The following is a 13,057-nucleotide window of genomic DNA, read 5'->3' on the forward strand; positions in this document are numbered from 1 at the left end:
TCTGTTCATATCTCCATTCTATTCGACGACCCTTTCCCATATTTTTGGAAATTTCATGATTCCGCCCTCACAGAACTTGTGGTCGTTATTAATAAAAAAACTCAGCACCATTTTAAAAGTTTTTTAAACTTCTAAATAAATGACAATCCAATGTGGCAAGGTGGGGCTATATGAGGAATATGACATCACATACCAGTAAAGATCCAGTAATTTCGTACATGTTGCTAAAAATGTGTGAGGGCTCGCATTTTCGTGTTGGAACATGATCCCTTTGCCTTTTTGCCAATTCTGGCCTTTTCTCTTTGATTGCTTCCTCCAGTTTCATAAATTGTTGGAAGTGAACATCTGAGTTGAAGGTCTGGTTGCTTGAAAGCAGCTCAAAATACAAAATACCGCTGTAATCCCACCAGAGATGTTCTCAACTTTTTTTGTCCCTAAGAGCACATTCTAGAGTATCTGTTGGACGGCAGGCACCATTTACGTTTTCAAGGTGTATTTATAGTTGGATAGAATTGATAATACATGCACATGAAAAACGAAATCTGTCGCATTTCGATTTCTCCACATATGCATATCTGTGTTGGACGCAATTTCCATTTCCTTAAAAATGAGAAAACTTTCAAGTAAAATTTTGTTGGCCCCTTAACTTATTTAAATACGAAGCTTAGCAAGGGCCTGAGTATGGCGGAGCGTAATAACAACTTTGAGAGAGAGAGAGTGGCCAAAAAGGCAGACGCACGTAAATCAGAAACTCTGATTCTATCTGACTCAGTAAGTAACTTCGTGGTTTAAATATCGCTCCTCCTCATTAAATATTCAGCAAGATTCCAAAACTACGTTCTGGCCGGAAGTAGTAAGTTGAAGTTAAGAATTTGACAGGAAAGGAACTTTAACTTAAAATTTAACTGTTAATAAAATTAACATAATCCTTACATACGTTTAAAGTGTTTCATTTTGAACCCAATATTAAAACTGACAGTTATAAACAAAAATATCTAGAATTTGTTTCGCTAGCAAGCTAAAAGAGGCAGTTGCCAAATGGCAAAAGAAAAAAAAAATCATCAGATTGACAGCAGAATACCAAAACAAATATAATGCCATCTATTTGTTCAAACCGAAATTACTTCCTGGCCAACCCATTGTAGAAATCTTTAATGAATAAACTGCTCACAAAAATAAATTAATTTAGACTTTCAAAAACCAGAATGTCATTCGATTTCCTATTTTTTCATTTGTGGTTATTACTGCTTAAAAGCTTAAATTAACATATAATTTATATCTTGTTTGGATTAAAATATAAACTGTCATGTGTTGAATAACATCACTAGGGAGAAAATTAGAGTTCTACTCCGGAAACTCCCGAAAAGGAATGGTTAGCCGTCTCAATAAAAGCATCTTCAAGTGATACTTACGACTTCTAATCTTGATCATATTATGCCTATTTTTTTTTCTTTCGAAAAGGCAGTTTATCGCCCACTTGATGATAAACTACTTTTGTTAAATGACTAATAACTATTTTTGTTAAATGGTATTCTGCTGTTTTGGTATTTAGTCTTGCAGATAGATATAAATTTTCTATTATTATTATTATTATTATTATTATTATTATTATTATATACTTATATATATAGTTAATCATCAGTATTCTTTTATAATTATTTCATATCATCTTTATTTTATGCCATTTACCAAACATTATTTTACATAAATTTTTTTATCAAATATCTTTTATAATACTGAATATTATTTGCATTTTAAATAATTTATTATATGATTTAAAAGTTGTCTGTATTATCTATATCAAACCTACTATACACAAGAGTTTTGTAGATATTCAGCCATAAGATAAATGCAAGTAAGAAAATAATTATCTTTCAAAGATGTTATACTGAGAAAGAAACATTTTATACAGTAACATCTGTTTAAAGAAAATCACGTACTTGATGATACATGTTTTTAAAAACTTATTATAAATAAGCAAGTTCACAAGTTATCACATGCCTAATAGATGCCTAAATCACCTAATTAAAAAAAAACACATAAGTACACGTCTTTTTTTTATCACATAGCAACTACCCTCGCCAAAAACTCTTATTGCCCCGACTAATAAAAAATAATTAAAATTCAAGTGCATTTTTAGAATAAGTAAAAAAAGTGTATTTTTAGAATTTACCTATGTTGAAGTAATGGGTTTAAGTTTTACTGAAAACTTTATTTGAAATTCGCATTGTCTGCGAGTAAGAATACAGGGGAAAGTCTGTTTAACATTTGAGTACTTGGGTAGCTCGGTAATTTGGCGAGATATAGCCAAGTTGATAACGGTTTTGGCGACTATTGTCAAATGGTCGATTGCCTAATTGCCGTAGTAGATATTATAATTGAATAAATGTAATATATCACTATATTAGTCATCAATATAACCGTAACCGTATTCGACCGCTATAACCGTAATTCGACCCTCATACTGCCTTCCACTGATTTCGAGAAGCAGAAAGTACTAGAAATATCTCAGCGGCAGGGTGAAAACAATATAAGGCTGGTGAGAATATATGCTCTCAGTTGTTGTTAGTTGTTATCTCAGCTTGAATTCGGAGTACTGAGATACCTCCGGGTAGATTTCTCTTTTCTTTGCGTTGGGTTGTGTTTAACGTTCATAGTAGTTTGAAGTATAACTACTAATTGTATTCTGTAATATTGTGAAGAGCTATACGACTATCTTTGTGGAACGTTCCTGCTCTTTGGAGTGTTTCATTTGATAAAATAAATCTTATCAACCTATCATCGGAGCTGTATGCATTTAATCTATTTCGAACCTGCACGAAGGCATCAATACCTTTTTCACTGTTGTTTGTTCAGATGCTTATATAGATTTTTGTTTAAAATTGATCAAATTAATTTTTCAGTGAAAGCGATTGAAATATATTACTTTTACAATAAGGATCCAGGGTTTGGTCATTGATTTGAGTCAAACCTTTTTTTTATTAAATTAATTGTGTTTAATATTAAGTTTGATAGCAAATGGTAAGGAAATCTTTTCTTAAATTATCATTTAGGAAGATACTTTCCTACATGATATTAATAGAAAAATGTTCTACACTTACATAAATTAATTTGAAAGCAAATCGTTTAATAAGATAATTTTAATATCATCATTTGATATCCCGTCAATTTATATTTCAAAACATAAATTGTGTAGTATATTTTTAGGAAACATATGATCTCTTTTTTTTTCAATAGCAAAACTTATTTTGCTTCATAGAACATTATGCAAAAAATTTTTAATATTTCTTACGCTTCATTTCATCTCAGCCACTAATGACATCTTCTGAAGCAATTCCCAATAAATTTAGCTGTAAATTGTAAGGATTTAAGAACATTTATTAGGTTCTTAATACTTACCGGTTACAAGAAGTCTAGTGTGAGCCCTTTCTTCTCCCAAACTATTGTTAACGAGACATACGTAATGACCACTGTCTGCAACTGTTGCTTGTTGGATTATTAAAGTACCTTCAAGCTGCGAAATGCGATGAATTGGTGCTATAGGTCTCAGCTGTCCATTTTCTTGAAGATACCACCTGTATTGTGGTAGAGGAAAGGCGCGAGCGGTGCAAGGAAGAGCTATCAAGTCGCCCCTGCGTCCTGAAACTTGCATCTTTACGTCCGTTATATGTGGCTTGGTATTACCTTTCGCTTCTGAAAGATGGAAACAAAATGGAGAAATCAGAAAATGATGCAAATAACTTATCATCATTAATTTCGTAGCATAACAAAATTGGCTGTAAAAATTTATTAATTTGTATATATTTTTGAGTACCGAGTACTTTAAATTATTGATATGCTGTTAAATATATATTTGATTTATTCTACAGAATTCTAGATATGTTGCCTTTAACCCAGTAGCTCATATTCTGAAGCAGTTCAGAGTGTGTCTCTTAATATTTATTTCTTAAATTATTATGTAAGAATGCATATACCAGCAAATGGGAAAATAAGGGATATAAAACATGAATTTTTCATGAATTTCAATAATCGGTCACTTTCATTTATGTACCGTACATTTTTAAAGTAAAATATTTGAAATTGAAGTGCATATATTCATATATTTAATTCTCATTTTCTTGTACTGATACCACTCTACGCAGTCAAGTTCCGTTTCATTACGAGCAGCTCTTATCAACTGCTGTTCAACCAAGTCGAATCCTCAAATTTTAACTGGTATTTGCGTAAAAGTTTAAGAAAAATAAGAAAAAGACAAAGACGAGAAAATATTATAAGATACTATCTAAATCAACACAGATTATTTAATAATCTCTGAAGAGTTTGAGATTGTTAACTTAATTTATGTCTATCTAATCCTTTCCTATCTATGTCTATTATGTCTATCTAATCATTTCGTATAACCACCTCGATTTTCATAACATTAAAAACTGCTGCTTGGCAGAGGTATAAACAAGCTTATTAAAATTAACGGAATTGGTATTTTTATGCTGAAGTTATCGTAGTTTTCCAATGTGAAAAATTGCTGTTCATCATTGCAAACAGTTCTGGATAGCAAAAATATTTATCTTTCTCTATCTTTTAAAAATGCATAATTTTTTATAAGAATAGACTTAATTAACTACACTTTAGTTATCAATTAAAAGGGCGAATCTCAGGAAAAATAATTTTTTTAAATTTTTATTTGTTGATAAACTGAAAATTATTTTTAAGCATCTTGAATTTAACCTGAATCATCCGCTGCCCAGTGTTCATTATAGTTATTTCCAAAACGTGTTCCTTATATGGTCTTTGACGAAAAACATAAAGATCATTTTAGAAATATTTCTGCCAAACTTTGCGTTCTACGTTTCATAATATTCAGAGCTACCCAAGGATAATATCCTGAATTTATTACAACAGTAGTAATGAAGGTTGCAGTGATTTCTACAGAAGGTCTGCAGATTTTAAAAAATACCTTTTTCACAAATCTTTTCCCATTGTGGCATATTTTACAAAATGATGTCACGAATAATTTTAAATAATAAATTAATACAATAGGTATAGAGGTTTAATAATTCAATGCAAATTATCTCGGTATTTTTAAAAATAATTCTTTAAAGTGCTGTAGGTATTTCTCAAAAGTAGGTAAATAGAACGGGGAAAATATCTGAAAAAAAAAGCGTTGCTTTGCAGTCAGAGAGGATGAAGATGAGATCCCATGCCAAGTTATGGAGAGGGAATTTAATGAAGGAGCTCATGTTTGGTTGTGAAATCTCAAGCATCATCTCACCCAAGCTGTAAATAACCTTGGAGAGGACAATTCTGTGTGGTCAAGAAACAGAATGACGAAGTGCTTATAGTGCGTTCAGATAGAGTTAAATCTTCCTATGATAATGGAAGTTAGTTGTCTTGGTCTTGGGGATTACCTTCCCGGGAGCATATTTCACAAGTGCACATCTGTGTAGCCACCGAGGGAGTGGCTTCTAGGATGGACCAATGGGAATCCAGTAATATTTCTGTCATGTCACATGACCTTTCGCGTGCTTTAAGAATGAAACAAGATGGTTGAAAATATTTTGTCATGCGATTTTCTGTACAAAAGCATCGTCGATTTCTTCTGAAAATTTTCATTGCGAAGTTAGATCAAATATAAGCAATAGTGAAGATTTCACTACCTGGTTGAAAGAATTTGAAATAAATACAAACACATGTTGGATACTCCGCAAAAGTATTCATGTGTAAGATTATTTAATAAATGGTAAATAAAATGAAGAAAGAAATATGTAATAAACATCTGAGCCCAAGTGCTATCTTTACATAAAAGTATGCATGTGAGAAAAATATTTACATCAATTATATATGTAAATAGAAGTCTGCATTTTTTATTCCAGTCTATATGAAAAAGATGTTCTATAATAATTGCCAATGCAAAATTTTATTCAAAGTGAACTTTACTAATTTGCATTCGTATTCATTTAGTGTGTTAAATTTCACATTTAATAACTGCTCACTCTTAAATGTACTGTTTACACAAGAAATACTCATCAAAAAGACTGAATTTATCTTATTTCGCAACGAATATATTCAATTTATTCACATGTAACTTTTAAAGTTAACAATGGATATAATCAGATCAAGCACAATACATATTCTGAATCTTACACTTTAAAAGCCAAAAGAATGGAAGCCCTGAAATAAGAAAACACTAGATTCATTGTAACACTTCCAGTCCTTCTCAGCTCAATTAAAAATTATGTCAATAATATATATGTGAAAAATACGCTCAATTAAAAATGCGCTTGAATGCTCTTAATCCACAAGTGTTAGTAAATGCATAATATTCGACGCTAATTGTAGCTTGAGTCCTTTTTTCAATGTAAAGAGCGATAATATGCCGTAAACATCAATTCAAATATTAATGCGTGATAAAAATCGCGAAAGGGAAATGTCAGCGATTCATTAAACTCATAAAAACGAAATAACTAGGAGATTTTCTACTATTACGCCGTACATTTATAACTGCGAAACAAATGCAAATTAAAACGTAAGTTTTCGCTCACATGCATGAAGATTTAGCGTCACAAGAGCGATAGAAGCTCATTGGTCTATTTTCGAAACCCCTCCCTCAGTGGCTACGCTGATGTGCACTTGTGAAATATGCTTCCCGGGATGTGCAGGCCCTAAGGAGGTTGCGAAGTTATAAATTTCTATAAATAATTAAATTCATTTGATTGCATTTTTTTTATAACTTTGAAATACTGAGTACTGTTTTACCTATTTATTTTCTTTTATTTTTGAATCTCAGATAATAATTTTATGGCTTTTTATGTATTGAAATAGTGACCAAGTTTTGCATATAAGTGTTTAATTCTTTTATAGAATTGTAGATCTTTTAATTATGATTCCAGCAAATTATATATGGTGCAAATAGCTGAATTATAATGCTAGATATAATAAAAACACTCCTGAAGGGCTTCGAGATAGTTCTTGCCAATTTGGCGACTTTCTAGGAAATTAGGGAAAAAGCATTTTTAGATTTCCAGGACATATTTTTCTCGAAGGTTCCAGAAACCCGTGTAACACGATGACGAGCTAATTGCTTATCAATTCAGATTCAGTTATAAAAGTTTCAGAGAAACTGCTGTTCAAAGCTTTAGTTGAATGGCATTTTATAGTTTACTCTGTGAGTATTATTTACAGTTCACAGTATTTCTCGTATATTAAGGAATATTTGCCTAATATCTGAGTTCTTCTGGAGTTATCTACAGCTATTTATTTTACTATGTGTCATTATTAATCTAACTTAATTAATAGTTCCATGTTGCTGGTTTGAAATGATTATTTAAAAGAAAGATTCAAAAATTCACAGCTCAAATCGAAACATATTTCGCAGTTTCATTCTTCTCTCTCTATTCTATTTTTTAAAAGTTTTAGGCATTGACAAAATTTTTAAGTAAATATTTAAGAAATGTATTTTAAAAACCGAGTAACTCATGCGCAAAATACTTCACGAGCTTATAGTTAAGTTCTAATCCAACAATACAGAAATATTTAAATTAACAAAACTGTGATAGGTTGGGAAAGAATTCAAATGCTACTGACCTCTTTGAATGCTTCTTACTATTTTTATGAATATATTTTGAACATATCCCGCGTAATAAGTCTCAAACATCCCTTTCCTGTTATTCACGTTTTTGCCATTCATCTAAAATTTCATCAGTGGAACAATAAGTCATTTATGTGCAATAAAATAAGACTCGGAATTTAAAAGAACTCTGTCTTTTAATAGACAGTTAAATTACATGTACGATGTTTGTTAATGAATGCAATAATATTTTAATACATAAATTTGTTGATATTATTTCGTTGAAAACTGAGTAAGAAATATCCTTAACAAAGGAATTAAATATTGACCGTTCATTTGGGGATTCAGAACAAAATGTTCTCAACTGATGACAGTATTAAATTAACAACTACTTATAGCAACGTATTTTTTCCTTTTGGATGCAGGTCGCTGTAACATGTATCAACTGTAAAATATTGTGTATGTTTTAAATTTTGTTTTAACAAAGCCATCTTATTCTGTTTTTCTTAAAAGATTCTTTAAACACCAATACAAATTTCTACTTCAGGAAGAAATGTTTTTTTACAATAACCGGCAAATATATTTTTTTTCATTTAAAGTAATAATACTATAATGGCAAACACCGAAGTAAATTTTTCAATTCCTATATTGAAAACAAATCATTAACAATATTTCTACTTTTAAAAAGGCTGTTAAACGGTGCTGTCTTCCTTGCTATGTGTAGCTTGCAAAAATCTATCAAATATTGGAAAATTATTTTGAAATGCGTGTGATTCTACGTTTCGTAAGCTTCTGAGAAAGTCCAGCATATTGCCTTCTGGATAAAAAGTTCCACTTCATTATGGAATGAATAATTAGCTAGTAGAATCCCTTCAGCAATATTTAACGGTTAATTAATTATAGTTACCCTCACGGCTGATTAATTAATTGCTCTATTTTATTGTAATTTATCTCCAATAAAAAGTAAGTCTAGATTTTTATGAATAGATTTATTGGACAATAGGCACATAAAATAGTTTCGATGCAGGTGCAGCTTTAAATTTCAACATTAAAATTTAGTGCCATCCCCTCCTTTATATTGGACTTAAGAGTTTAAAAAAACTGAAAGCTTTCAGCTTTTACATAACGCCCAAAAGGGGCGTTTTTTAACGTTTTGTGCGTTACCTTTATTTATTAAATATCATGTTCTTCGCACTTAAACCTCAAAGTTCAGTTTAACAGCAATATTGCAAAATAATTTTAAAATGAGCATATCTTTATAATTTCCGATACACAGTCTTGCGCGCTGGAGATAATTTTTTTTGTTTTTTTTTTTTTTTTTTGTTTCATACAGTGTTGTCATTGCTCTCTTTGAAATCGCTCAGCTTGTTAATCAGAAATTAGTTAAAGTTTTATAAAACAGGAAATTGATAATAAAAAATTCCAAATTTGGGCTTCCAGATGTCCATATTTCGGGTGAAAACGTACGTTATTCAAAATTTGATGGCTCTATAGATACCATCGTTTTATCACAATACATACATTTTTGCAGATTCTTCATTAATTAATTTCTTTAAATATAACACAGGGCTCTAATATTTGGTGGCAACGATTTGAAAAGTAAACAGACATTTTCAACGCAAAATGCCAAAAGGAAATTAATAGTCTTTCTGGGCAAATTGCCCTAAAACAGTTTCCAAATTCAAAGCACGGTAATCCGCATTTAAAGATTAAAATTGTTTGTGACAGTAAACTTCTTAGTTATTTAAATACCTTTATAACATAATAACTATATCTCTATGTATTTAACCAATACTAACAATATTTTATATTGTAACGTTTATTTAACATTTTACCTCTTTTACCAAATCCATTAGGAGACGCCCATGTAAAAGTGTCAATTCTGGACGCTATTCTGAAATGCGTAATCAGACAAAATGCAGCAATTACTCTTACAGCGATCCCAATTAACGCTGAAGCTTTAATTTTCCTCTTAAACATCACTTCAGAACTCGTCTCCCATTCACGCAACTCTAATCACACGAGATGGAGAAACATTTTATCAACACACGCTTCACGCACCTTATAACGACCACTGTTTCAAGTCGGGCGCATCATTGGAAGACCGGCACAGTTTATCTTTACAATCACCGTAATTGTAATAAATGTAACGGTTCCGATCCTTACTGTTGTTCCATTACTATGTAATGACTTGTGGGGTGGCAGAAAGCAGTCACCTTCAGAGATGCTCTATTCGTGCTTCTCCGAGATCTCGCGGTGCCGCTCCCATACCCCCTCCTCCATTCCCTTAAGTTAAGCTACTGGGTTCAATCGTACGAACTACCACGTATCGTAAAATGGCAACCGATAACATTTACGGAGAGGCGATTCTAATCACACGTAAAGGAACAAGTTTAGGGGTAACTTAGAAAGGAATAAGGGGCTATATAAATAGATAATAATATTACTATACTTCCTCATTACTGTGCAAATTTAATATATAGTTTTTGACAGTTGATATACCTAACAAACAATGATGTTTGACAAGATTTATCGTTTTCGAAATATGTCTAACAGCAAAAACCGTTCTTTAAGAGCATTCTTCAATAATCATAACTGTTAATTTATCCGATAATTACAAATTACATTCTTCTGTTAATTTAATATTGCGGTTCTACATTCTAATTTACATGTATCGTCAATAATATAAGGTAGCACTCCTCCCTTTTAACCTGCGCTTAAAATCTTAGACAGATAATAAACTGACGAACATTTGAAACAAAGCAAATGCAAATGAAACTATTAAAATTCTTAGTGCACATGATTGTAAGTACAGCTCATATAGTATGCGACTTGAAAGTTGTTTTTCTTCCTAGGTGTGGGGAGTTTCAGCCGCTATATAATCTGAACAAAATATTGTGTTGCACATAACATACAACAAAAACAATAAAAAGAAGCGTTTTGAAGAATCCTTTAAATTATAATATCTCACACAACGAATTATTTTGAAACTTAATTTAGGGAAAAACTTAATTTTGAAACTTAATTTAGGGAAATCTGTAACTGATATTTTCATGAAATACGAAGTAATCTACATTTATAGTATTCCTTTTAGTACAGAAAGAATTGTCACTCTAAATGATGAAGAAAATATTCAATGCTAAACTGTGAAGAATACTTTGCACAATTTTTGACGCAGTTCTTTTTTTTAAATTGCGAAGGATCACTTGGTAATTGGTTACAGACAAATATAGATATTAAAAACTTAGACAAAGTACAGTGGAACCTCGAGATACGAGCACTTCTACATACGAGAAATTTGATATACGAGAAAAGCATGAGCGAACAATTCGTCTCTAAATTGACTCTAAATACAGAGGCTGTTCGCACAGTTTTTAGAGGACTTTTTAAGCCGTGATAAAATATCGTTTGCTGCAAAAGAAGTAATTGAAATTGTGATATGTTTTTAAAAGTCAAAATTATCGTCTGTGGCTTGAAAGTTTTGTTTTTATTCAAAATCGCGAATTTAACAAAACACTGGTTCGAAGGCTACATTTACGCTCTTTCCGAAGAGAAATATGCATACTCCGTTATCCAAAAACGATGTGAGAGTCATGGTTTTATGATATCTAAAGAGTCGATAGGTTATATCATCAACAAGAAAGGAAAAAACGTCAAATTGGAGACTCAAGTGGGATAAAAATTCCAAACAAATATCCATGGAAAAAACGGACATCTTCGAGTATTGCAAAGGTACGTTGTTTAATGTTAAAAGAAAATCCCCGTAGTCAAAGGATAGTTTCAAAATCATTAAAATGCTAGGTGCCCACTTTAAACAAAAGGATAAACGTTGATTTAAATCTTAAGAAAGCGAAAAAAACGCAATGTGCATCGTCTTCTTCCAAAGCATATCGCTCAACGCAGGACACGCTGCAGAATTCTATATGAGAAACACTTATCCAAAGAAAAATGGAAAACAATTGTCACAATACATGAAGCATGGGTGTATTTAAATGATTGTAACAGAAAAAAGCCAATTATTATCATAAAAGGGGAGAAAAAAATTAAGTACATGGTTCAAAGAATCGAAAGAAAGTTTTTCTAAGGGATTCATGATTGTTGCTGGTTTTTCTTATAACGGCAAGTTAAAAATAAAGAGAGTGCAAAAAAAATGTCAAGATTAACTCCAAATACTATCAAGAACATATTTTATCGCCAATGTTTCTGAATGAAATACCATCGCTTTATCCACAGTGCCATCAATCTGTGAGACTCCATGAGGACAAAGCTAGCAGTCACACATCAAAATCCATTTCCTACTGGTATCAAGGCCATACCCTTCACTGATATCCCTATTAAATCTCCCGATGTGTCACCTATGGATTTTTGTGCTTTCGGACTTTTAAAAACTGCATTATCCAAACGTTGTCACAAAACACTAACAGGACTCTGGAAAGCTGTTCGGGAGGAATGGGATAGAATATCTCTTCTGCCACTTCAAAAGGCATTATTATCCTGGAAATTCCGGTGTTGAAAGCTAGTTCAGAATAATGGATGTCAAATAGAACATTTAAAACACAAGAATTTCATGCAATTTAGTTTTGTGAATACAATATTAATCGTCTAAAAAATGGGTGAACAGCCTCTGTACGAGCATTGACTCAAATAACGAGCAACGAGCCAGGCTGTTGGCATGCGTGGCGCGTTTCCCGATCTAACTCAATTAGGGGAATCCCCTGATCAGATCACTCAGTTTTCTTTAATCTACGTGTCTGAGCTAATGAGTTAACTATATATGCTAACAATATGCTATAGGTATTTGGTGCTGAAGGAAAGAGAGTTACTGCCGCCCAAGGCAGACATTGAGAGTGCATCGAGAAAGTAATTGTACATGTGCAAGTAAAAAATAAAAATCATAACGAGGTTTTCCTTGTAATGAAAAATGTGTATAATGACCTCCCGGGATTCGAACTCCAAACCTCGCAAATACGCTTCCGGTTACATCCGTGCGCTTTCGGTTACATCCCAATAGTATGCGGATAAAAAGGGGGAAAATACATTATAACATTACAATGTATGAATTCAGATAACATAATGAAAATTAACAATAATTTATATGTAACCTTGGTATAAGTATTTCTTCACTCTGAAATTACTATAAAATATTAGTCATTGATATTTGCATTCTTTTTTAAACCGTTTGACAAATAATTTATGAGAACATAGTGTTTAGAAATAAAAATATTTCTAATTTTCACATCTGTCCTGAAATCAATTTAACGTACGGAAATCAATATCAATTAATAAGAATTAAATTTAAATTAAACTTTTAAATTAAATAAACTTTTAAATTTATTTTTAACAGCACAGTAATAAGGAAATCACAACAGAGCTTGATTTTGAATCTGGGCTTGTTTGTTTAAATGGTTTTCCACAATTGGTGTAATGAATGTAACGTTGTGCATACTTATTAGAACTATGAAATAACTGCAGAAATTTAGATTCTCCTTTTTC

The 13,057-nt window shown here is 31.6% G+C and overlaps 1 protein-coding gene across 3 annotated transcripts in view; it reads right to left on the reverse strand.

Moving 5' to 3' along the window:
• Positions 1-13,057, reverse strand: part of LOC118197664 (cell adhesion molecule Dscam1-like) — a 927,954-nt gene that overhangs the window by 416,647 nt on the left and 498,250 nt on the right. For all 3 annotated transcript variants that reach the window (XM_085816877.1, XM_085816876.1, XM_085816875.1), the window contains exon 5: positions 3,400-3,693. In XM_085816877.1, the coding sequence (XP_085673003.1) occupies positions 3,400-3,693 (294 nt within the window). The remainder of the gene's footprint in view (positions 1-3,399; positions 3,694-13,057) is intronic.

The sequence above is a fragment of the Stegodyphus dumicola genome, chromosome 5 (genome assembly GCF_044657685.1).
Source record: "Stegodyphus dumicola isolate Sdum_Otavi_A_Nest chromosome 5, ASM4465768v1".
NCBI lineage: Eukaryota > Metazoa > Arthropoda > Arachnida > Araneae > Eresidae > Stegodyphus > Stegodyphus dumicola.